The following is a 26,977-nucleotide window of genomic DNA, read 5'->3' as shown; positions in this document are numbered from 1 at the left end:
CTTTGGTAATACTTTTCCTAATGGATATTGTATCTAACCACAGACTTCTTGCTGTTCCGCCTCCTCCTCAATCCATAGAGTATACTTCTGAGCATTTTATTAAGGTCCTAAGTTAGATGCTAGCAGACCGTCAGCTGCAATGTGTTTGAAGTGCTCCATGCCTGAGTGCTAGGAATAAGAAAGACTAAGACACAGACATCTGCGTGCAGGGCTTGCACTTATATGTGGCTCCGCGCCATCACTTCAGGATGGCGCATGATGCCATCTACCTACCTATCCGGTCTTGCACCTCAAAATATTCTAAAGACGAGGAACTTGCAGTTAGATAGTGTATCTGCCAGGAAGAACGTTACCAAAGGTAAATAACTGGTTAATTGTGTACAGTCTGCTCCTATTGTAATAGTATGGTACTTGAATATCATTGTCAGAATGTCAGCTGCCATAAATACTGTCTCCTAATTATATTTTCCTAACAATATTGCTTATTAGGAGTTAGTAATTGAAAGTTCTCACCCAGTGCGATGATATCTTTGTATATGATATTTAGGGCACAATATTTATATCAGATATTCCTGCATACAAGATCATGACCTATAAAAATGTAATAATCTCTGTGTAGTATTTCGACACAGACCAGCCTTAATTGACCACCTCTTGATACAGTTTTGCACTTCTGAGAGCAAATTGGGTCCAGATTTGGAAATGCTAACTCTCTGGAGAGAGCAAGTTACACCTACCTTAAAGGTATGAGAAAGGAAAATAGGTGGACTGCAGCCTACACAGCTCCAACCTCCTACTCTGAGGTAATGTGCATCTGGCAATAATCAGTCCAGTGAGACTTACAGGATTGTATTTATTAGTAAATTCCAGAGCCGTTTCCCACATAGATGCACATGAAATTCACACTGTATATTTTAAAAGACTTTAATGAGAATGAATGACATATCCTAGTGCAGATAACATGAATAAACATTTTAATTAATATGAACAGAACAAACAAGCTTATATTAAATAACACGGTTGATGGTTGCCGGTATGATGAATCTGTGATGGAACCCCCATCGTTCGAGGCCTTAGCTGAACTAAACCTATTCAGCACTAAAAACACCTACAAGGTCGGTCGCTTTGTGTGGACCGTAATGATGTTTTCAGACGGCCTTGACACTCATTCCTTACAAGATGTTTTCAGCAAGTTGTCTGGTACTGTGCACACTTCAGAGACAAGGTTTCTTGTGGCTCTTTTTGGCATTCCGTACTCCCAGAGAACAGACTCGAGCCCATAATCGTGACCGTTAAAGCTGACATGCCTTCGTCGTGAGCATCTTTTCTCCCTGCAGATCCGAAGATGTCTTTTTCATCAGGATGCATGGGCATCCAGTTTAAAACACGTTGCACGTGTCTGTCTTGGACTGAGTCAGTCCTTGTGTTTTGTGGTGAATTCGCGTATTAATTCTGTCGCACACATACTTAGACTTAATATATATCTCAATCAACGAATATATATCTCAATCAACGAATATATAAAATATATGAACTACTTGTTTTACTATCATAATAATAAATGAGATATAATAAAGAAAACATGTTTATAATGAATATATGAAAGAATGTGTTAATGGATGAAAAGGAGAGCACAGTAAAATTACAGAGCACATGCCACTCCCTTGGATGCATCAGAGCTAGAGTCTTTCTTTTAAAAGATCTACATCTCCTTTCCATTGGTTCTTGTGGTTACCCAGGCAATCGGGCATATTGTTCACCAGTGTTTTCATATATGGAAGATGTGACTACGTTTGCCAGTTGCTCTTTAGGGCCATTCTTTCTGGGGGTGGGGGGGGGGGGTAGCCTGAGGTACGTGGTTCCAGTCAATCTGGTATGCGGTCTATGCATGCTGGAGTTGCACCTATTAGTATTCCTATGTCTGGGACATCCCATGCTCTTCCTTCAGACATTCGAATGATTTGATTCCATCTGTCCAAGCTATGTCCCTAGATGTGGAGATTTCATTTGGATCCCACTGAATGAATCCTCTCAACTTTGCGGGATCCCTTCGCAGTGCCCACTGCCATACAGCTCTTTTCTCCTTTACTGTAGCCTTCTTCCCTGGTGCTTGTTTGGAGGATTTCTCTCCGAGTCTACTATTATAGATGGTACTTTAGTCAGTGAGTAGATCAATCGTTTTATACCTGGGGTTGGCTAAAGGCTGCCGGTCCCCTCCACAGTGGCTGTAGGGCCTGGCCTGTGGCGAGTTCCTGTGAACAAACCACTGTGGCTGCCCAACTCCTGCTGTGAATGGCCGTCCCTTTCTGGACTGCAGTGGAGGGGTCCTCTGGAAATAAGCCTATATATTATCCATTCTGAGTGGCCAGAATGCAGCAGTCCATTTCAGTCCATTGCTAGGCAAACAGTTAGACAAAAAGAACAGCTTGTTTCAACCATTTAGACTGTATCACATCAGTTTGTCCCCGTCATTCAAGTCACTCTTACTGCCCGCAAGGTCACCTACCCAAATGGTTAAATACTGTGCTGCCTCTTGAACCCACTTTGCAGCCCAAGCAGATCACAGGGAATTGGGCAAGGCCACTCATTCTCCTGTGACAGTGAGTTCTCCATCTTTCAAAAAAGAGAGTTTCCCAGAAGAAAGGACTGGGTATCAAACAGTATCAAAAAGAATTCCTTTCTGTGTTACTCACTTTCAATTTGTGACCAGAAGACCTACACACTAATATCACTTTTTTAGTGTTCAATAGTGACACGGATAATTATGTCAGCACGAAACTAGGGTCAAATTAAAATATTCAATACAGAATAAAAATCACACATTATAAAATAACATCATGACATCAAATGTAAAATGATGGAAGAGAGTCCTTTGTCGACGCGTTTCGGTGCTTTGTGCTGTTTTAACAACTTCTTCAGGACAAAACTTTTACTTAAAGCAATGGTTCTTCATTCTAAAAACAAATACATACAATTAGTAACATGTATTTGAGTGAGAGTAAAGTGCATTTTGTCTAGTATTGTGCATTTTACATTTGATGTTATTTTATAATGTGTGATTTTTATTCTGAATTGATTATTTTAATTTGAGCTGGAACTACTACAGGAAGTATTATATGTATTTGAGAACTATCATTTGAACATATGTTTGTGTAAAATGTTATGTGATAAATGAATTCAAATGTTTTTAACCTAATAAGAATAAAACATTTGAGAGACAAAAGTAACCCTAGTTTTGGGCAGACATAATTATCCATGTCACTATTGAACACTAAAAAAGTGATATTAGTGTGTAGGCCTTCTGGTCACAAATTGAAAGTGAGTAACACAGAAAGGAATTCTTTTTGATACAGTGAGTTCTCCATGCCAGGTCTTCACCCCCTACTTTTTCTATCTACCAATGTTTACGCTTGAAATTAGCGATCTTCATGGTAACTTGTTTCTATAGTAAAACATTCACATTACAACTTTTGCTAGAGGGTGGGGTGCACGTTTTTCTGGACTTTGATACCAAAACCTCCGATGTTGGGGAAGCAGAGTCTGCAGCGACTCCTCTAATATCCAAGCCAGAAAATAAACCTGATCAGATGCAGTTTATGAATCTGCTTAACACCGGTTCTATGTTTCTATTCACTTCACTAAGTCCTGAATTTCTGATAGATACATCTGCCGTGTGGATTCCTCACCTTGTGAATATCCCCCTTGCGTCAGCAACATTCGGAAATTCTTTTGTAGCCTCGCGCCGACGTGGACTCGGACGTCATAGAGACACGACATCGCTCGCGACTCCGCTGACGTCACCGACGCCTACAATAGGCCCACGCCGGCGTGATGACATCAGTTCCCTTTTTTCCGCGTCGTCGACGCTAACGGTTTAACGGGTTACTCTGTAGCTTCTAGTTTCCTCGATTCTCCATTCTCTGACCTTTTTGCTCGGTTGTCATGTCGACAAAGAAGACAGGGTTTAAGCCTTGTGGAGAATGTGGGAAGATGATGTCCGTTACGGACCCTCACCAAGACTGCCTATGATGTTTGAGTTTGGATCACGACGTTGAAGGGTGTTTATCGTGCCAGAAGATGAATCCGAAGGCTCTTCGAGTGCGGGAATCGAAGCTCCTGGTGGCCAAGCTTAAAGCAAGTAAGGTTAGAAAGTCTTCGAAGCACTCGAAGAGATCGAAGTCGAGATCCAGGTCGAGGTCTCTTGAGGCGTCGGCCTCAAAGTCTTCGTCTGACCACGCTTCTGGTTCTCGGAAAAAACATAAGAAGAGGAGGCATGAATCCCGTCATCATTCAGGGGATAAGTCTGGTTCAAGATCAAGGTCTCCCAGGAGGGTGAAGTCGAAGGTGATTCCTCCACAAGTGTCGGATCATGAAGGTGAGGCTTCGCCTTCGGAGTCGGTGGCCCATTCTCCGACTCCCGTTCCGGATCCGACTCCGGCTCCGTCTCCGGCTCATTCTCCGACTCCGGATGACGCCGATGGAGTTCCTGTTGAGGGAGAGTCTTCGAATCCTGTTGAAGAAACAGATTCAAACCTACCTCGTGGTCATCCTGAGCATCCACCATTCCCGACACCAGGTCAGGACCCTTCCGCGTTTTTGAACGCGATGTATGGTGTTTTCTCTAGATCATGGTTCCCCTCTGGTGCGCCTTCGGGTCCCATGGGTCCTATGTCCTTTAATTTGGGTGTTCCTCACTCATATGCTCCGGCACCATTCATGCCGTTCATGCTAACCCCGACTCCGCTGTGGCAGTACCAAGCTCCACCAGGGTTGACGCCGGTATCGACGCCGGCCCGCCCGAAGTCGATGACTCCGGCTCCGACGTCACCGGCTCCAAGCAAGTCTATGGATCCTCCTTCCAAGCCCTCGGATTCGGTTCCGAAGTCGGCTCCGGCGCGGTCGGATTCGGCTTTGGATTCGGCTGCACTTCGAGTCAAATTCAGGTCTCGAAGAGAAGCTCAACGTCTGCTTGAACAACAGAGGATTGATGAGTCTTCTTCTGACATGGAGGAAGGTGAGCTGGATGGGGGCAGTTTCGACGACCTGGCAGAGGCAAGTGGTCTCGAGTTTTCCCCGGAATGGTCTTTGCCTTCGGGATCTGATACTCCCTCCAGGGATGTTCAACCGTATCATGTAGTCATGAAGAAGGCAGCTGGACTTTTGGGTTTGTCTTTACCTACTGTCGAATTTAAGTCCAATTTACTGACTGAGGTTCTTCATTCTCCAAGTCAGGCAGTGGAGCCTTTACTTCCATTTAATGAAGCCTTAAAGGAACCCATTATGGAGGTATGGAAAAAGCCTTTCTCTGCTCCTGCAGTTTCCAAGAACGTGGCTAGGAGATATAGGGTGGCTCCTGAGGACCCTGCATTCTTGTCATCACACCCGTCTCCTGAGAGCTTGGTGATTCAGGCTGCATGTTCTAAAAAGTCGATTGGGGCTTTTCCGCAGGTGCCTGGCGACAAAGAGGCCAAGAAACAGGACCAAATTGCTAAAAACACTTTTTCTTCGGCTAGTATGGCACTGAAATCTTCTAATGCCACTTGCCTTATGGGAAGATACATTCATGCTCTAATGGACTCTATGCGTTCATTAATCCCTAAGGTTCCTGAGGATAGCAGAAAAGACTTTGAGGAAGCCTTGTCTGACTCTCAAGCGGCTGCCCGTCAAGTCATCCAAAGCGGGCTTGATACTGCGGATTCTGTGGCAAGGATCATGGGCACAGCGGTTGCCACTAGGCGTTCAGCCTGGTTGAAGTCATCCGATTTTTCAACTGATGTGCAGTCTGCTTTATTGGATTTGCCTTTCGATGGTGAGGGGCTCTTTGGGAGAAAAGCAGATGCGGCCTTGGAAAGATTCAAGGACAGCAGGGCGACGGCTAGATCTCTTGGCCTTCAGGTCAGAGGTTCTACGACCAGGAAATTTTGAATTTTTGGCCGCTCCTTTCGTACATATAGACAAGGACAGCAGCAGCAACAACAGCAGCAGCAGCAGAATACCTTGTATAGATCATACAGGGGGAAGCAGAGAGCACGTCCTCGAGGGCGTCAGCCCAATTCCTCCTCTACCTCCACCAACCCCCCAGCCACAGAAAAGCAGCCCTAGATCCGCCATTCAGGATCATGTAGGCCCAGTGGGGGGCCGGCTTACCCACTTTCTACGAGATTGGGAATCGGTTACATCAGATCTTTGGGTTCTCAATCTCGTAGAAAATGGGTATGCCCTTCCCTTTCGGGAATTCCCTCCCAATTACCCTCCTTGCCAAGGGTATTGCTCAGACGAACATCTGTTTCTCCTTCAGGAGGAAGTCCAAACTCTATTGAGGAAAGGTGCGATAGAGGTGGTCCCAGAGCGGGAAAGGGGTCAGGGATGCTACTCCCGGTATTTCCTGATTCCCAAGAAGGATGGCAGGCTTCGTCCTATCCTGGATCTCAGGATCTTGAATTTTTACCTGAAGCAGGAGCAATTCAAGATGCTCACCCTTGCTCAGGTTCTTCAGGCTCTGCTGGAAGAAGACTGGATGGTGTCGCTCGACTTGCAGGATGCGTATTTCCACATCCCCATCCTGAAGTCGCACAGGAAGTATCTCCGTTTTACGGTGGGATCGCAGCACTATCAGTTTGCGGTCCTTCCGTTTGGACTTACTACTGCGCCTCAAGTCTTCACCAAGGTGATAGCAGTGGTGGCGGCGCATCTCAGAGGATCGAGGATTCCTGTATTCCCCTATCTGGACGACTGGCTGATCAAAGCGGAGCCGTCGGAGATTGTGCTTCATCATCTGCAGGAGACAACCCAGTTGTTGTACAGGTTGGGTTTTTCGATAAATGTACCCAAATCTCACCTGGTCCCCTTCCAGCGCAACCTGTTCATTGGTGCTGTACTGGACACAACTGTATGTCGTGCATTCCCTCCACCTCAAAGGATTCGCGACATACAGGAAATGGTCCCTTTATTTTACAATGTAGCGGTTGTTCCGGTCCTGAAGGTCCTTCGCCTGCTCGGTGTGATGGCTTCTTGCATTCTCCTGGTCAACCATGCACGCTGGCACATGAGGGCACTCCAGTGGTGCCTCCGCATGCAGTGGTATCAGCACAACGGAGATCTCAGGGAGTCAGTGAAGATCTCCAGAGAAACTGCAGCGGATCTGTCTTGGTGGGGCGTGGAAGGCAACCTGTCTCAGGGGAAGCCTTTTCATCTGCCTCCTCCAGTGGCCACGGTGATATCGGATGCACCCACTCTAGGGTGGGGTGCTCATCTGGGGGATCTGGAGGTCAAGGGTCTTTGGTCTCCAGAGGAAAGGTTGCTTCACATCAACCTTCTAGAATTGCAGGCGATTCGTTTAGCGCTCAAGGCCTTCCTCCCTTCCCTTCGCGGTCAGTCAGTTCAAGTCCTGACGGACAACACGACCGCGATGTGGTACATCAACAAACAGGGAGGAGTGGGATCGCAGTGTCTCTGCAGGGAGGCACTGCGTCTCTGGTCCTGGGTTCAGGACCATCAGATTTGTCTGATGGCAAATCATCTGGCCGGGGTTCTGAACGTTCGGGCAGACGGTCTCAGTCGGCAGTTCTCTGCCGACCACGAGTGGAGGCTTCACCCGGAGGTGGTTCACAACATCTTTCAGATGTGGGGGACTCCTCGGGTGGACCTGTTTGCCACTTGCGAGAATGCTCACTGCCGGTCATTCTGCAGTCTCCAGTATCCGATGCAAGGAGCCTTGGGGGACGCGTTTCAGTTGAGCTGGGGAGGTCAGCTCCTTTACGCGTTTCCTCCATACCCTTGATTCCTTGGGTTCTGAGGAAGATTCGCCAAGACCGGGCCCAAGTTATATTGGTCGCCCCGGATTGGCCAAGAAGGGTGTGGTACTCAGATCTTCTCCACCTCTCCTCTCACTGGCCGCTCCGTCTCCCTCTCAGGGCAGACCTCCTCTCTCAGATGGAGGGGCAGGTTCTACACCCCGACCTCCAGACATTACACCTTCATGCCTGGAGATTGAGCGGGGCAACCTGAATTCCTTTTCCCTCCCGCCTGACGTTGTGGATGTCATCTTATCCGCCAGGCGTGACTCCACTAAGTCCATCTATTCTTATAGATGGCCGAAATTTGTTGAGTGGTGTAGGGAGAAGTCTATTGACCCTGTGAGAGGCCATTTATCTGATATACTACAGTTTGCTCTTTCGCTGGCGCAACAGGGGCTTGCTGTTGCTACTGTGAAGGGCTACCTTTCGGCGCTGTCAGCTTTTCTCTGCTTGCCTGACCAGCCGTCTCTTTTTAAGTCTCCCGTGGTCTTGAGATTTTTGAAGGGCCTCACAAATAAGTTCCCTCCTTCACCTTTTATTGTGCCTCAGTGGGATTTAAATCTTGTTTTGTCCTTTCTGATGGGTGCTCCGTTTGAGCCTCTTCACAAATGTCCCATGAGGCTTCTTACTTTTAAAACAGTCTTCCTCGTTGCAATAACCTCGGCAAGGAGGGTAAGTGAGCTTCAAGCTCTGAGTTCTAAGCCCACTTTCCTGACCATTCATGCTGATCGAATGGTTCTCAGGACCAGGGCTGCTTTTCTGCCTATGGTGGTGACTCCCTTTCATTTGAGTCAGTCCATTACCCTACCTTCCTTTTATCCTCCTCCTCACCCTTCTAAGGAGGAAGAGAGACTGCACCGTCTGGACCCTAAGAGGGCGGTTTCCTTTTACTTGGACAGATCCAAGGATTTTCGTTTGGAGGACCAGCTTTTCGTTGGGTTTGCTGGTTGCAAGAAGGGAAGAGCGGTCCATAAAAGAACCTTATCAAGATGGATCGTTCTCTGCATTAAGATCTGCTACTCTTTGGCCGGTAAGGAACCTCCAGAGGGTATAAGGGCTCATTCTACAAGAGCTAAGTCTTCGACCTCTGCGTTGGCTAGAGGTGTGCCTGTTGAGGATATTTGTAGAGTGGCAACTTGGTCTTCCCTCCACACTTTCGCGAAGCATTACTGCTTGGATACCGAAGTCAGGAGGGACGGCCACTTTGCGCGCTCTGTCCTTCAGGATTTCCTGGTTTAGAAGAGTGGACACCCTCCTCCGGGAGTGGGGACTGCTGTGGGACTCTATTCACAATGTGAGGAATCCACACGGCAGATGTATCTATCAGAAGAACAAGTTACTTACCTTCGGTAACGCTTTTTCTGGTAGATACAATATCTGCCTGTGGATTCCTCACTGACCCACCCGCCTCCCCGTTGTCCACTCTTCTATGCCAGAGTTATTGTACTGTAATGTATATTTATTTTGTTGTCAAGGAAATGTATTGCTTTCCTGCATTTGCTTTACACTGTGTGTTTTGCCTTGACTATTGTATACTGTGTATACTTTGTATATATCTACTGTCATTGGTCCGTCCGTGTGCCTCGATGGCACGGAAAAAAGGGCGGAACTGATGTCATCACGCCGGCGTGGGCCTATTGTAGGCGTCGGTGACGTCAGCCGAGTCGCAAGCGATGTCGTGTCTCTATGACGTCCGAGTCCACGTCGGCGCGAGGCTACAAAAGAATTTCCGAATGTTGCTGACGCATGGGGGATATTCACAAGGTGAGGAATCCACAGGCAGATATTGTATCTACCAGAAAAAGCGTTACCGAAGGTAAGTAACTTGTTCGTTACAGCCCTCACCCCAGCTGGCCATCATGGCAGAAGGCCTTGTATACTTTGCTCAAAAGACCCCTCTGCCATTTTAATGCTGTTGGCTTCCCTCCTACAAACCGGCTGCTGTTGCACCAAAAACGTTCCATTCCTAAGCAAAACCTCTCAACAACTAACCAAAATATTTATTCAAAGCATATTCTGTGTTATGAGCCGTCAACAAAAATAGAGTTTAGGCCTGGAATTGTACCCTTCAAATTGATGCTCAAAAAGCCTCTGTGATCACCGTAGCTCAAATAAAAAAATTAAGGTATTTTGGCATAAGATGGAAATAGGCACCAACAACTTTGATTCCTCTCTTGAGGAGGTACCTGGCTCTTACACTAGCCCCAGCAATCACAGCCACTAAGCCTTTGAGAGGAGTTGATTCTTAAGGAGTGGCAGGTGATGGTTCAAGTGAAGGACTGCTACCCACAATATGGTTTGGAATCTACACTAATGGCAAAGCATGTGCTACTCGAGTATCATGAGTATTTCTTACAAGACTCCACTCCATTAGACTTTAGTGCTCTGAAGTAACTTTAATGGTACCTATGACGCTCAATGAAACTCTGCAATAAATAACTAAGTAAGAGGGCAGAAGTAATCTGTCCGAGGTTTTCTAACTGACCTTATGATATGGTATCAGATTTTTAAGTTTTAGGGAGAGCGGTATATCTGTATGGGGTTCCTGGAAAGGAAGAGGACTAATACTTTGGTGTTAGTTTGGCTGACAGGATCTGAACTCCATACACTCACTGCTCTCCTAGACTTCATGATTGTCGCTGCATCAAGAAACTGCTCTGTTATTCCAGCTGTTAGATAAAATGAGAAACAAAGTCGATTCATCCGACCCCACAAAGTGACACATTTTCCTGCTAAAAGATACAGACGCTAGCAATTGAAAGAGATATGTGACTTTCCCCAACATCTGTCAGGGGAACTCAAAAAAGAAAGCATCTGCAGTGGTGCAGAATTAATACTCCCCCAGAGTTTTTACAAAGATGTTATCTCCGGTAGCAGCCCACCTGCGATTGGAAGGAATTCAGATTTATCCATATTTGGACGACTGCCTTATCAAGGCCAGTTCTTTCGTCACAGCAAGAACTCACATTCAGAGATGTCTGTCACTACTTCAGAGCCTGGGTTTCTCGGTGAATTTCGAAAAGTCTCATCTGACTCCATCACAGAGAAAGTCTTTCTTGGGAGCGACGCTGGACACAAAGCTCGCCCAAGTTTTCATATCAAGAGAAAGGCAGCTAAAGATTCACAAGATGGCTTCTACATTACTAACAAGAAAGTGGGTGTCTATTCGCAAGTTCAAGTCTTTCCTAGGGATGATCTCGTCCTGTATTCCTCTCACCCCCAACTGCCGCCTAAGGATGAGGCCCTTGCAAGAGGAACTCAGTCTTCAGTGGGTACAGGTAGTAGGATCATTCGAAGACGTTATCAACATAACCCCTCGGATGAGGAACTCCATTCAATGGTGGATGCAAAAGTGCAACCTACAGGTGGGATGTGCGTTCCTGACAGAGGTGCCCAGATTCATCGTGACCACAGATGCTTCTCTGAAGGGCTGGGGCGCCCACCTCCAAGGAATGACAATCAGTGGCAAATGGAACATACAGCAGAAAAAGTGGCACATAAACCTCCTAGAGTTACCAGCCATTTTTCTCACCCTGAAATCCTTTCAAGCAATTTTAGAGGGTTCTACGGTTCTAATTCGAATTGACAACACAACCAGCATGCATTACCTGAACAAACAGGGAGGCACAAGGTCGGCCCGATCAGGCACAGGAGATTTGGAACTGGGCCCTGGATCACAACACCAATCTGTCGGCGGTCCATGCCCCAGGGGCTGCCATTGTACTAGCAGACTCCCTCAGCAGGTCTGCTGCATGCAATCACGAATGGGAGCTACATCAACCAACCCTGGATCAAATATTCCAAGAGTGGGGTCATCCCGACCTGGATTTGTTTGCGACGAATCGGAACCGGATATGCCCACGCTTTGCAAGCTGGATTCCCCACAAGAACTCATGCGGGGATGCCCTTTCGATGAACTGGTGTCGGATATTTGCATACGCTTTTTTTCGCCGATTCCTTTAATCCCCAAGGTCATCAGGAAGATGAGGAGACAACCATGTCGTCTAATCCCGATTGCTCCAAGGTGGCCCTGACATGAATATTGGTTCACCAAGCTTCTCCTCCTCTCGGAGTGCAGGCCGATACAGCTGCCTCGAATACCGGATCTCCTGACAATTCAAGAGGGCCAAGTGTACCATCCGGACCCAGTTTCTTTGAAATTATCAGCTTGGCTCCTCAACGCAATGAATTCGCCCACTTAGACATTCCTCAAGATTGTCAAGAAGTTCTCGCTAATGCTAGAGCGCCATCAACGATTAAGACCTACAAACTCAAATGGAAGTGTTTCTGTGCCTGGTGTCAAGCTGATGATCTTCATCCCATTCATGCTAGACCAGAACAAATTTTGCCTTTCTTTCTGCATTTGGCTAGATCAGGTTTGGCACATTCAACCCTAAAGGTATTTCTGGTAGCCATTTCCAGATTCCGTCAGGACAGATCGAACTCTGTTTTCTTCAAGAATAATCCAGCAATTTTTTAAAGGTCTATTTCGTATGTTTCCTCCGATTCGACGACCACCTCCATCTTGGCATTTGAATGTGGTGCTAGCCCAACTCATGCGTCACCCCTTTGAACCTATCCATAAGATTGATCTCAAGTTTCTTACTTGGAAGGTCTCTTTGCTATTGGCTTTAACATCGGCTAGAAGGGTCAGTGACATTCAAGCATTCACTTCAAAACCGCCTTTCTTGCAATTTACCTAAGATTCTGTGGTGCTACGTACCAATCCCATTGGATTTTCACCTAAATGAGCCGGTGATCCTCAAGACATTTTTTCCAAATCCACAATCACCGGCTGAAAGAGCTTTACACTCTTTAGACATCAGGAGATGTCTCAGGTTCTATCTTCAAAGAACGGCAACTGTTCGCAAGACAGACCAACTGTTTGTGGCATATGGAAGACTGCGCAAAGGCTGCGCGGTATCCAAGCAGACTATTGCCAGATGGGTCTCGTCAGCAATTGGACTATGTCATCAACGGGCAGGAAGACCCTTGCAGTACTTACCAAGAGCACATTCTACAAGGGCGGTTTCCTCTTCCACCGCTCTATTCGCTGGTGTGCCCCTTCTGCAAATCTGCAGGGCTGCAACGTGGTCCAGCAGGCACACTTTTACAAGACACTACTGTCTGGACTCAGCAAGTGATGCAGATGCTTCGGTGGGAAGAGCAGTTCTACGCAATCTTTTCAAATAAGGTGAGCCTCTGTTCTCCCTCCTCCTCTATGCTCTTGTTTAGACGCTTCTAACATGGGTTTGGTTATTACCTTGCATGCATATCTGCTGTATACTGTAAGCATCTTACGAGCATGTTGTTTTTTCTTGTACTGCTATCTACTCTGATTCAGGCATGTGAATCTATGAAAGACACCCCAAATACTGGAGAAGAACAATACTTACTTACCTGTAATCTGTGGATCTCCAGTATTGGTGTCTTTTATAGATTCACATGCACCCGCCCACCTCCCCTCAGAGGCTCCCTCAGGCAGTTATGTTGGTTTCACTCCTGTGCGAGAAAATCTGAGTGCCTGAGCCTCTGGTGAAAACATTCTGGTGGGTGCTGTGGCCTGATTGGCTGCAGTTTGGTCTATACAAAATGACTAGGATAGTTATGAGTGTGGAAGTTTTTTACACTGTAGCTTAGGGCTACTTTACTTCCTGGTTTGTTATTACCAAGGTTTTGGGTTTTCTATAGGCATATTATTGCTTTTTTATGTACCGTGGGACTCCCACTCCGCCTACGGGGAATGATTCAGGCATGTGAATCTATGAAAGACACCAATACTGAAGAACCACAGATTACAGGTAAGTAACTATTGTTCTTCTGGGCAACCATCTACCTGAAGGATGCCTCTGTATGCCTTCTATCATCCAAAGTATAAGAAATACCTTTGCTTTGTCTTCGGTGGAAAACACTTTACTTCATAATGCTCTCACGTTGAATAAAATCAACGTCAAGAGTCCTTTCCCATTGCTTGTCTATTTTAGCAGCATGTCTAAGGCAGACAGGCACACAGACTCGAAACAAGTTTGGTTGGTGAAGGAAAATTCACTTCAGCTCTGCATGAACATGCCTATTGAACCACTGCACCTGTCTTTAGTCATCCTTCGGAAGCCATTCTTCCAACCCAGTGCGCAGACGAAACTCGGACAGCAGGGCAGCTTCTCGCATTTCAGAACACTAGTCCTCTACACTAGATGTATCACTCTCTGAAAAGGCAAGGCCAGGGCAGTGTTGAAATTGTTAGGAGTGACAAACTCATACATTCATCTCATTCCTAATGCCTAGCTCACCATTAGAGCACTCCAGTACCAGCTCCGCTTTAAGGGTCAGGTGTCCTTTTTGAACTAGGAGAATGCAGGTCATGGAAAGAGTGTGCCGTTATGAATTCAGACACGAAGTGAAGCTGTACATTGCTGAAAATTGAAAGAAGTGACCTAAGCCCCCCTCGAAGTCGAGGGTGCAAACCTGTCCCCTGACAGGTCCTCGTCATGATGCAAGTTTTCTGGTAAGGTAAAGCGTAAACATAAAAAGGGCATCCAGGAAAATGCTTTTATTTCTTAGTTATGACATTAGTAATGTAATGACCTCAGATATGGTTCGTTATGTCTTTACCTCTTTTTGCTGATGTCATGTTTTTGTTTCTTATTGCTTTTCAATAATGCTTTCAAACACAAAAAAGGGCATCCAGAACTCATCCCCATCCTGCCACTCTGTGTCAGATAAGTCGTGAGATATCTGAATACCTCTGTCGTGCTCCAAGCACCCTGCAGAGGAGCCGATTCTACAACTGATTCCAACTCACCCAGAGTTTATGGGGCCATCAGCGATGTTACAACAGATTGAGACCTTAAATGGATCTGTGTTGCAAACCTTTGGCACCCTTCTGACTCCTCAGGTGAGCCTTCGGGCCCCAAAGGATACGCTAAGGGCTCCAGTTGAGTTAACGGTGATAGATCCATCCTCAATGCCATATGTACCTCCTGAACCTGTGCCAGGTTCTACTCCAACATCAAAGCTGTCTTCAATTCTGATGTCAAAATCCAAATCAGTTTATTTGATATCAATGCTGGCCCCTGACAATGTTGGAGGACTACATCCCAATGTCGGACTCTGAGCCGAACTTGTCTTGCTCCACCCAATGGTGTGTTCCTGAATCTGTATGGGTGCACCCAGTCTCAGTTTAATCTGATTCAGACAGAACCATGTCTTTTCCTAGGAGCCAGCCTCCAGCTCTCCAACAACATTTTTGTTCTCACTGTGTTCAGAATCAAACTACTTTCGGAGATGACAGTGGAGATGATAGGGATGATTTGACCCTACCCTATGATGATGACAATCTGTACATGGGTTTACAAGAGGCCACTGGATTGGAGACTTTCCCTGATATTAGGTTGGGTTCTGCCCCTAGACCATCAGCGGAAGAGAGTGCTTCCTATGTTGTGGTCATAAGACATGCACCTAAGGTATTCAATTTACAGCTGCTGTCTATGGAAGTTAAAAGTAATGTTCTAATTACGGTTTTACAACCTTGATATTCTTCCTACGAGTTTTAATTGCCTTTTAATGAAGCCAACTGAATGGGCACCAGGCCTACTTGTACATGTTCTCAGAGGCTATTTTTGTTGTCCTCATGGTGTGATTGATCACTGAACAATATCACACATTCAATTTGAAACTTTTCCCAAAAGGGTGAGTCATATAGTCAAACAGATCAAATAATATCAATATATACATACAGGTACTCCATGAGAGATGAAATGGTACAGTGTTTGTGTAGTGTGAAACTAGTGAAATCAAAACCATATATACACAAAATGATATTGCCTGGCATGATCAATACAATAATTCCAGAGTGGGCAATGACATATTTGTATATTTTTTGCTCAACTGCAATATTGCAGTCCAGGCTGATTTGTTTAAGCATCAACTTTTCGACCTGCAGAAATGATAATTTGCGGAACCAGGTCTTCATTAGGATAAACAGTGGATTGTACAGGCTGAATACTGGCAGAGGCTTACACTAATTAGCCTTCTGACAAGGCAAGTAAAGTCAAACTTTCTAAAAGTAAATTTTCCTTAAAATGTATTAAAATCCAACTTCGCCATTGAATTGGATTTCTAATGACTATAAAAACAGTGGCTTCATTATTCTTCTTGGTGGTCCCATTCAAAAGATATAGTATTAGTATTTTAATCTGTACACTGATTATCCACGTAGGACAGCTAGGCCTGCCACAGCAAAAATAGCTGTTTGGGTCTTGTCACCGTAGAGGGTTGACGCAGGTATCGAGCGGGTGCCAGGCTTTGCGGGCGTGAGTTCCACTCCTCTACATTCGCAGCTAAGTATTTCCTCGATGAATCGAGCATTGCTCATGCCGCTTTTTTCAATCTGCTGTGTATGTCGCTCTTCCTCCCGCATGGTGTGCCATTTTCGCCTCCACCCCCCTCCTGAGACCTATGGGGCGTGGATCTTTTACTTTACAAGTGAGAGTCTTTTAATAGTAATTATTATACCAAATTTGCTGGGTTATAGTAATGTCACTTTGATCCACCGGCCCCACATAATGGCCCATTGATCTCCAACCCACACTATTACCGCTATAACGCCAGAATAGGCGTGCAGGTGTCTTTATGTGAAACTGTTTGCATGTATCGCCACTAGCCTTCTTGTTCACGTCTAGTACTCCTATCACTGTAAGATATTATTACAGTTACCATTTAGCAACCACCTTTTTGGTGGTAAGTCAGAAGCACATTTTGTAGAGCATGGTTTAATTTCAACAAACCAGCGATGCTTTGAAAATAATTACGAGTTTTCTCTTTTTATATGTCTGTGTGTCAATTTCTCTTTAGCAGACTAAACAGGTTTCTCTGATTTTGAGGTATTTACCCCATAAACTTGTTGGTTTGTTTTGCACCTTTTTACACTTCTTTTTAACTTTCACGTCCTCAGGTAAGGGTGGGCCTTAGCGTGCCCATACTGCCGAGGTACACTCCCCACGGTCCTGACGAATGCCCTGTAAATCATACACTGAGGGAAGAAACATGTTGACCCCACTTTAAGTGGTAATAGCCGAACAATTAATTTGGTAATTTCCAAACACATTGTTTTTAATATGTCATATTGGCCACCGAATAAAACTTTTTTTGTGTGAGACACAATCTGTACATTTTTAACCTTTCACATTCGCAAAATCTTCACAAGTAACCAGCTCTGCAGTAACCTGGCGTTGAAGCACACCGGGGAGGCATTCGGCTTTTCCCGGTGGGCCCGATCATGAAGCATGTCACCAACCAGGTTGGTGAGTGAGGGCTTTCTATACAAATCAAATAGATTTGCATATTCATTCTCTTTCCATTTGTGCTTCTATGCATTTGATGAATTATACTCTTCTGTTGTTTAACTTGTCACCGTAGGGACATGATAATATTCTTGATCTAAATGTCGCACTTTCGAATACCATGCACCCTATCTTGTGGGATACCAGGCCTACATATGGGTGACTTATGAATATTTAAAGGGGAGGGTTTTGCCCGCGTAAAAAAAGGGTTATTTTAACAGGTTGTACTGCATGTTTGACACAGCAGCTGTCAGACTAAAATGGTATACCTGAAGTCATGTTTTCTTTTGTCACACTGGTGGCTGAGACAATACATTCTATAGTCCACAGGTTGGTGTTAACTTTTCATTTCATGGCTGTATTTCTACACCTAATAGTTTGGCCTTCTAGTTAAATACGGCTACAAAAGATTAGGCAATTTCTCTTTTTTTGGGGGGGGGAATTAGAACACATACAATCGACACTTGATAGCAGTGTTCCAGTGTGCCGTATCTAAAAAAACAGCAATAAACTAGGTTCCAACAAAAGCGAAAAACTGGGGATGACCACTCAGAAAAGGTGCACTTCCTACAGCCACTTGGTAGTCCAACCTGTTCCTGGAGACCACACTGGCATTATTTATAAATGCTGCAGAGTCAGGCAACAATCATGAAAGGACTGCACAGCAGTTGTTGGTGACATCTGCAAGGAACGCTTGTCCTACAAATACATTTATCCAACCCAAACTAGCATAGGGGCTCAGCTGGCCACGCCATATGGCTTAGTTGGTATGAAATTTGCTTCTAGTTTGCCCTAGATGTGTGCTGCCCCACATGATGTCAATTTGATTGCTCCTGTGCGAATCAATCCACTATTTTTCTCACGTCTCGTATCATAGGCACCGGATAAGAGACTATCTATGACGCTGAATGGTGCATCACTGCTGCTGGGTCAAATTGGGTGCCACAGCTGAAAAGCATCACATGGCTCCTGAAGTCTTATATTGGGAACACTTGATGTGTGGATACTATCAGTGAGGAAAGAAAGCATTCTACACAAATTGGGAATCAGCAAATTGGAACTGCTTTGTCACATTGTCTTCGGAGCCATATTATTCATGGTGTAAAACCAGGTGCTTTACTTGGTTTACCTGCTAGTTGCACCTTTCGTTATCCATCTGATAGGAGTCATGGGACTTTGGTATGTCTTTTATCATGGACTTACTTGTTTTTACCCTTCCCAGTACTTTCCAACACCCACATGGAGTCTACATAAATTAATGTTCTTCGTTTTAAACCAATGCATAATTGTTGACTCAAACCCCTTATATTGAAAGATCCTTTTTTGAATACATCCCCCCACTATGTAGAATAGGAGAAACACAAGCACTGACTACAACAACTTTTGCTACTCATTTTGTACCTAAAGTGGAATCCATGTGTCATGCAAAACTATCAAATCATTCTCCTCCTTTGCAGACCCCAGCATGCTTCCAGGAAGAGCGTTACATGCACTAGACCCGAGACATTCTCTTTTGTATTATAGTACACGGGACCTAAAGATAACCCTTTCTCATGTGCACAATAGAATGCTGGCACAGCTATAACAAAATCAGCAATTGCACACTGGACTGTATAATGAATTCAATTGGGCTGTCTGATAGCCATAGGCACATTCAGCTAGAAAGAAAGCAACGTCTGTACCTTTTATTGACACAGTGACCCTTGTAGACATATTTAAATATCTGAAGTAGACATCCTTTCGTATGGCCATTAGATACTACTGCAAAACATTGAGGCAAGCAGGAAGCTACTAAAGTCCAAATAATACTAAGAGATCTCTATACCTGCTCATTCTCTTTATGGACATTGATTTAGTGTGTGGACGCTGCTTTGCCATTTGTGTACAACATATAAATGTAATAAAGGTTTCATCGCCAAAATAAAAAGATAATTTACCTGTAGCATTGATTTTGCTGATCAATGCTGTCCTACTACTAAAGCATAGATAGAGGCAAACTAATACCTTGGACAGGAGGGTATCCTGTATCAAAACACTACTTTGGGATAGTGATTTGCTAGTAGAGGTGGGAAAGTTACAAGGGTTCCTTAAGTGGGATCACTAAGAATAAGTAAACTAGGCAACCTATTGAAGGTGGGCCCACCAGTTCTGTTGGTTTCACTTCACCGAAAGTACCACCTGGTGGACATGGAGGCTTATAGGTACATTCAAATCAGGCATGTGCTAGCAATTCGCGCATTGTGGTGGGTTGGTTCATAGAGGACTCTTGCCCAGTGGAAACAGGGTCCTCTCTGATTTTCTTTCCAAAAAGGTTAACTCACTGATTTACAAAAAGTAGTCAACAGCTCCCTGATCCCTTTGGCAAAGTTAAGAAGTGAGTGAGAGCTAGATCTAGGTGAAGTAGAGATTGAAGAATGAAAGGAGGCCCTGCAAGCTCTGAGGGAGTTGGCAATTGGAGCAGGGTTCCAATTCTCACAGTTGATGATCCTGCATAAATCATACTTCCCAAGGGAAAATGGTGAAGATTGACACTAATATATGCACAAGAGGGTGCAACCAAACCGGCATCTTCATTCATACATTATGGTATTGTCCTTGGATGGAGCACTTTTTGGTGCTTGGGGTGTGTCACTCGCTTGCCAGTAGATCATGCTTCTAGTTTGCTACTACTCCATGTATCGGGGGATGGTGGCCCACCAAAATACTCCAAACTACTATAGACCGTTGGTTTAATCGCGGAGACAAGAAACATTGCCTGAAATTGGAGAGCAAATTGATCACTCAAGATGCGTAGCAAGACGGAAGATATGAATTGGTGTATTCTGGCCAAGAAGCAAGTCTACGGGGGTAAAGGGTGCCCAAAAGTGGGACAAAATAGGACAATCATGGCAGCACAACATGGGGATGTTATAATTCAAGGTGTAAAGGGTAATTCCTGACTGTGATGAGGTCTACACAGTTATATTGTTGAGTAGGAGTGACAAAAAAATATGCACAGATAAAAGTAAGATCTGTCACTTGCCTTTGGTGAAATTTAATATGTGATCATATGCTGAGTATAATGTTTTTTCTATTAAAAATGTAATAGAAAGAGTTTGAAAAAACAAAAAGCTGTTCTAACACACTACATTGCACTGAACATAATCGTAAAAGCTCACTCAGTGCGATTAGAGGGAAGACAGTCTGAACATGGCATCTATTGTGTGGCACAGGTCTGCGCCGAGTCAACATCTTAATGGGTCATACTGATGTCGTCAAGTGTTTATACTGAAACTTTATTCATGTAAAGAAGACGCTTTTACAAGTCCAATCATTAGATTATAATGCAGCAAGTAAATTTACAATAGCATTAAGCAGCAAAACTATTGTTACAAATAAGTAACTTTTCTTTTTCCACAGGATCAACATGATCTCACAATCGAGCCTACTGTCAGATAAAATCTCTCTAAGCTGGCTTTCTTGTCGTGATGATTAGTGCAGGTGCATCAGGGTGGTGATTGTGTAATTTCCTCACAAACCCCACAGTGTATTCATACCTCTGTATTTAGACCTTGAACTTGCACCACTGAGTGTGGGCAGTAGCCATTACTGCTCAATACATGGAATCAAAAGGTCTGCTGCCGAGGAAGGATACAGCTCAATAATTTGTTTACACGGAGCATGTATTTCAAAGAAAATCAAACACTTAAATTAATACAGAACAAGATAGGACATTGAATGAAAGAATAGACATAGTAAGCATGTAGTAAAAGTGAGTTTATTGAATACCTGAATATTCCTTCTTAAGAAAAGCACTGTGAGATGCTGCCCGCAAGATGAAATTTAGTGAGTTGCAGATGAGAAAGTCTGGCCAAACATTTAGTTTTTTTCGTAGTTTGGGGGAAGATTTCATTTATATCACTAATGAGACTAAGGGCATCCGTAATAGGAGACTTCTATCTGCTGGCCTTTTTTCAGTTTTTAATAGTAGTGTGCGCTCATGGAGGCGAAAGCGTAACCAGCTTGTTACATTATAACAAGATCCTGCAGGTTTCTCAGCTTTCTCAGATCCAGTCTTGGAATTTAGATATTGATGAAGGTATGTTTGCAATGACCCAGTCTTTTAAAATCCTCTTTCATGTGCTGTTCCTGACATTTCATTAGGTAGAGTTCCTGCTTGGGTCATTTGTAACTTGCTAGACATGGTCTTCTCATTTGTAAAGGAAGCCACCTGGTCTCCCTTAGAGTGCCCATGCCCCTGTCCTTATAAGATGCCTATATATGTGCCGTACTACTGTAGATAAAAGGTTGCAAGTACCTCAAAAAGAGCTTGAGTGCAGATCAGACAGCATTTGCTGGCTCCTGAAGCGGCACAGTCTATTTGCCTGCCTTTGGTGCACAGTTGATCACAGATGCTGACATTGGTATGGGTCTGGTTGGATGGCTAATGGATCTAGTAGCTTATTGTGAAATTGGGTTTGGGATCAGAACTCACCCTGTCTATTTAACATTTCAGTCAGACGCAAATTATCTTTGTCATTGACCAACTTTCACAAATATTTCATGAAAGTGCTCATTTTAATATTTTAAAAATGTCAAGTGGGCACTTTAATGCACTATGACAGAGTTTTTGTTAGCTAAAACTTTTTCAGATTTGCTATGTTGCACAGTTTTCCATATAACAAGCCTGATAGCTCTATACCATTGTGCACTCTCTTAGGATATTGTTTAACTTTGTTTCTTAACAGTACATTTATTGTTTTTGTATTTTTTAAATTATGTTAGTATTGATAATTAATTTGTATTCTAGATTTGCCAACAGTGGAGGAATTGATGAAACCTATTCGAGAAAACCCAACTTTTCCAAGAGGCTTTGCCTTAGAACCTGCAAGGTATAATTCATTATCTACAACAGTTGCCTATCTGAACATGGTGCAGAGACTCTCATAGTCTCATTTAGTTTGCTTTGATCATTTATATGCTCTCATAATGGTGAAATAGTACAGGGAAAAAAGAATTACTTTGAGCGGTGGACATATGATATGGCTGAGATACCCGCCACCCCCTCTCAACACAATCCCCAAAGGAGGGAAACCGGAAACAGTTCTTGAAGTTTTTGGAAGAGGGAGGGAGTGACCCTCCCGGCCGTATTTATTAAAACAAAAATTAAAACGTTAAACAATTTCATATTAATGTACAATTTCATTACCACATTGCGATGTTTGGCTAACCTTAACAGATTCTCTAATACAGAGGTTCTCCTAGCCGAACTAACATCCTACAAAACATTTTCTTGAAATATTGAAATTGTACATCCTAACGTTTAAGGGCCAACGGCAAGGTCGTAACCGGTGTCAAGATCCCTAACCAGAAATACCCCCCCCCACTTGGGAGGGGCGACAGCACTGAGGCGTACCTCAAGTGCAAACTACCAATTTCCCTTGACTTGACGGGGGCACCAATAAACTCGACGCCAGTTAAAGGTCGTTCGAGGACTCGTGTGAGGTTATCTAGAAGGTATCGTAGACCTCCCCCCAAACCCCGCACAACTTACCACATCTGCCGTCGCAGACGTCACTGGCCCCGGGAAATTCCCCAGGAGGGGGCTGTAACCCCTCCTACACAGGAAGGGGCCTTGACCGCCTTTCCTTTTCTTTCGGCGACCCATCCTTAGAAGGGACCGCCTCCCCGTTGAGGGGCCAAAGGCCACCTCTCCCGAGCGCTCCCATCCGTGTTGGGTGACGCCCACTCATAGGGATCTTCCAATTAGTGCTCACCGATCATGACCTTACCGCCCGACCAAAATAAATACGACAATTCTAACTAGATTACTAAATGACTAAATTACTTGGAAGACAGTAACAACAACAACTTTATTAAAACATGCTTACTAATGAACACTAAAGCAGGATTACTTTATTTGCAAAACACACCACAAATTGACCATTCTTTATTGCATATTCAAAGTTATCACAATACTAATCCCACCTGTAAACAAAGAATTAGAGTTACCACATCAAACTTTATTCAAAACAACTTGCTGTCCTCAGGGGCTGGTGGGTGGGTCAAAATTGGCTCTTCGTTCCGTCTCGAGCTCACGTGCAGCGAGGAGGTGCAGCTTCAGAGCACAGGAACAAGAGGATGCCTTCGGGTCTTGCGTCCCTTTTTATCCGTCTTCAGGGCGGGCGTAAACCCGCCCCTGCCTGCCCCGAGGGCGTGGCCAGCCGCGTCAGTGTCTAGGCCAGCCCACTCTAGGGCGGGAAAAAGCGCGCCCCGGCTACGCCGCTTCGGGCATACCAGCCGAGACGCGCCTCCCGCCCAAAATGGCTTCCCGGGGGGATCGAGGTACTCTGCCATACGTTCGGGGGGACCGAGTGGTCGCCCCTTTCCATATGGCTGAGATACCCGCCACCCCCTCTCAACACAATCCCCAAAGGAGGGAAACCGGAAACAGTTCTTGAAGTTTTTGGAAGAGGGAGGGAGTGACCCTCCCGGCCGTATTTATTAAAACAAAAATTAAAACGTTAAACAATTTCATATTAATGTACAATTTCATTACCACATTGCGATGTTTGGCTAACCTTAACAGATTCTCTAATACAGAGGTTCTCCTAGCCGAACTAACATCCTACAAAACATTTTCTTGAAATATTGAAATTGTACATCCTAACGTTTAAGGGCCAACGGCAAGGTCGTAACCGGTGTCAAGATCCCTAACCAGAAATACCCCCCCCCACTTGGGAGGGGCGACAGCACTGAGGCGTACCTCAAGTGCAAACTACCAATTTCCCTTGACTTGACGGGGGCACCAATAAACTCGACGCCAGTTAAAGGTCGTTCGAGGACTCGTGTGAGGTTATCTAGAAGGTATCGTAGACCTCCCCCCAAACCCCGCACAACTTACCACATCTGCCGTCGCAGACGTCACTGGCCCCGGGAAATTCCCCAGGAGGGGGCTGTAACCCCTCCTACACAGGAAGGGGCCTTGACCGCCTTTCCTTTTCTTTCGGCGACCCATCCTTAGAAGGGACCGCCTCCCCGTTGAGGGGCCAAAGGCCACCTCTCCCGAGCGCTCCCATCCGTGTTGGGTGACGCCCACTCATAGGGATCTTCCAATTAGTGCTCACCGATCATGACCTTACCGCCACAGGCCGGATAGTTGACCGGCTATCCGGACCCCCCACAAAGCTCCTACCTAAAGGTCATGTTGTAACGTTTTTAACCATGCTAAGAAGTCTCCTATGAGTAACTCGTTCCCCACCCGAGACAAATGCACACCATCCCTCAAATACATACTGTCATCATTAATACAGCCATGCGAAATAGAATGCAATGTCCTGGAACGGAACAACCTACTCACTTTGTTATTAAGTTTTCTAACAGAATGATTCAAAGCAGGAATAGAAATAGCCCCCCGCCACACCTTTCGTGGGATCATATGGGACCACGCAATTTTGCACCCCGGAACTCTCCTCGCCAACCAACTTACAGTGGAAAGCATTGCCTCCAGGAGAAGTCGTCTACCGGTGGTGACCAAATCATTGCCCCCTAAATGCACTATGACTATAGACGGCGGTGACCTCGTCCGCCCTAACAGACCCTCGAAAAATGACTGAAACTGGTCAATACAGAGACCGCCTCTTCCGTGGAAGGACACCCTGTACCCGTATTCCCCAGCTACGTGAATCATATCACCTGCTTTGAATACGTCCGCGGCACGCCTCACGTATGAGTGGCCCACGACCCACACCTCCTTTTTCACAGCCGGTGAAGTCTGACCGCTGGCCCGGTGTTGGGTCGACTGCATAGTCCGCCCCGCCTCGTAGGCTTGCGTAACTGAAAACCAAACAAAAACAAGAAGCGTGAGTACATTATTACAGCTTCACAACATGTGCAACCGCACATATCTCTTATAACAATTGGAGGACCAACGCCCCACTCGTTTCACTTGTTCAACATTAAGACCCCTGGCTGTAGCTTCCGTAGCAGCCCCTATCCGAAAGGAATGGGTCCCGAATTCGCCCGGGTTCAAGCCCGCAGCGGCAATTGACATCGCAAGCACCCGCTGAAACTGAAATTTCGTCAGTGGGGTGGCGTCTGCGTGTCTTAACAAAGTCCCCCCCCATGATGCCACCCTTCGTGCTAGGTAATCTTCTAAACACTTTACCGGACACATGGAGGACCCGGGAATCCTGCGTATGATTATGCAGTCACCCATCCCATCTTGATCAGTCTTGGACCTTACAAAGGAGACAGTCATTGTCTCTCCCCTGATCTGAACGTGTTCCTGGCACAAACCCCCTGCCACATCCAGTTTGTTCCTTGCAACCAGTTCGCTTACCCGCATCGCCCCGTGAAATGCTAGCGTAAAAGCAGCTCGGAACAGCACCGCCTCAAACTGAGATGAACATGTGGCCGGGAGTGTGGCCAACAACTGGGACAACCTATCCAAACCTATCGGGCGCCTCTCATCTACTCTGCGACCCTCAAGGCGTTGCCACCCCCGCAGCGCTTTCTGTACAACGAAAGACGCTGTCGGGTCCTGGATACCATGGGCTCTGGCAACAAAGGAAATGGCAGCACGATGCCTCTGGGCCGTAGCCACCGATTTCCCAGCCCTACGTAAGGACATCAGAAAATTCACTACCCATTCCTCGTGACCCCAAAGCCTCTCTCTATCAGTCCCCAAAAAGGCTAAATAGGACCGAAACGCCCCTTCGTATGCCTTCCTCGTCCTTGGTGCTAGACTCTCTCCCACGAGGTGACGAAGTTCGGGGCACCGAGAGACCAGAGAGCTTCGGGAAAGGGTGCCGGCTCTGGGTCCGCTGAGGGAAGGAAACCCGAGAAAGCCTGCATTTGAAAACGAGACAGTGCATCAGCCGCCTGATTCATTACCCCTGGGACATGTTTTGCTCTGAATATCACATTCAGTTGCATACATAGTAAAACAATTTCTTTGAGCAGTCTTAAAAGCAGTTTACAACGTGCTGCCTGACTATTGATGCACTCAACCACGGTCATATTGTCAGACCAGAACACGACAGAGTGATCTTTGAACCCTTCGGGCCAGGTTCTCAGGGCCACCAAAATGGGAAAAAGTTCCAGGAAAGCAATATTAGTTGTCAGACCACTGTCATGCCACCATGTCGGCCACCTCTGTGCCGACCATTTTGTGCCAAAGATGGCACCAAAACCTATGCTTCCTGCTGAATCTGTCCATAGCCCCAGCTCGTCAGAGGACACGGCTGGTTTGTTCCAGACCACTCGACCATTAAAATCCGCCAGAAATGCTAACCAAATACGCATGTCCTGGCGGACCTCAGCCGATAGTCTCGTGCGATGATGGCCCTCCTTTAGGCCGACCATAGCTTGGGAAATTGAACGGGAAAAGGGGCGGGCCATTGGTATCACCCTCAGGGCAAAATTCAACTGTCCCACCAACTGCTGTAATTGATGCAGCGTAACTTTAGATGCATTTATACACACTTGCAGGGCTGCCCTGAACTTCCACACTTTATCAGCTGGCAAACGAAAACAACCCTCACTGGAATCTAACTCGATCCCCAGAAACTCAAGGCAAGTCGCAGGACCCACCGTCTTACCTGGTGCCAATGGCACACCAAACTGTTTCATTAACACACAAAATTCGGCCAAGGCCTGGCCACATTCGAGATCCCCGGCTGCCCCAAGGAACAAAAAATCATCAAGGTAATGCATTACATGTTGGAAACCCGTCTTCTTTGTGAAGACCCATTGCAGAAAACTACTAAATTTCTCGAAATAGGCACAAGATACAGAGCACCCCATCGGCATACACCTATCCATGTAATAACAACCCTGAAACATGAATCCCAGGAGACG

The 26,977-nt window shown here is 45.5% G+C and overlaps 1 protein-coding gene across 1 annotated transcript in view; it reads left to right on the top strand.

Moving 5' to 3' along the window:
- The window catches only part of CEP162 (centrosomal protein 162), a 635,242-nt gene that overhangs the window by 32,637 nt on the left and 575,628 nt on the right, over window positions 1-26,977 (top strand). Inside the window, exon 2 of the mRNA XM_086926571.1 lies at window positions 21,927-22,008. Within this exon, the coding sequence (XP_086782697.1) occupies window positions 21,927-22,008 (82 nt within the window). The remainder of the gene's footprint in view (window positions 1-21,926; window positions 22,009-26,977) is intronic.

Source organism: Lissotriton vulgaris, chromosome 6, assembly GCF_964263255.1.
Source record: "Lissotriton vulgaris chromosome 6, aLisVul1.2, whole genome shotgun sequence".
Classification (NCBI taxonomy): Eukaryota; Metazoa; Chordata; class Amphibia; order Caudata; family Salamandridae; genus Lissotriton; species Lissotriton vulgaris.
Note: the sequence above shows the minus strand (reverse complement) of the source record. Positions and strands in the feature narration are given on the sequence as shown.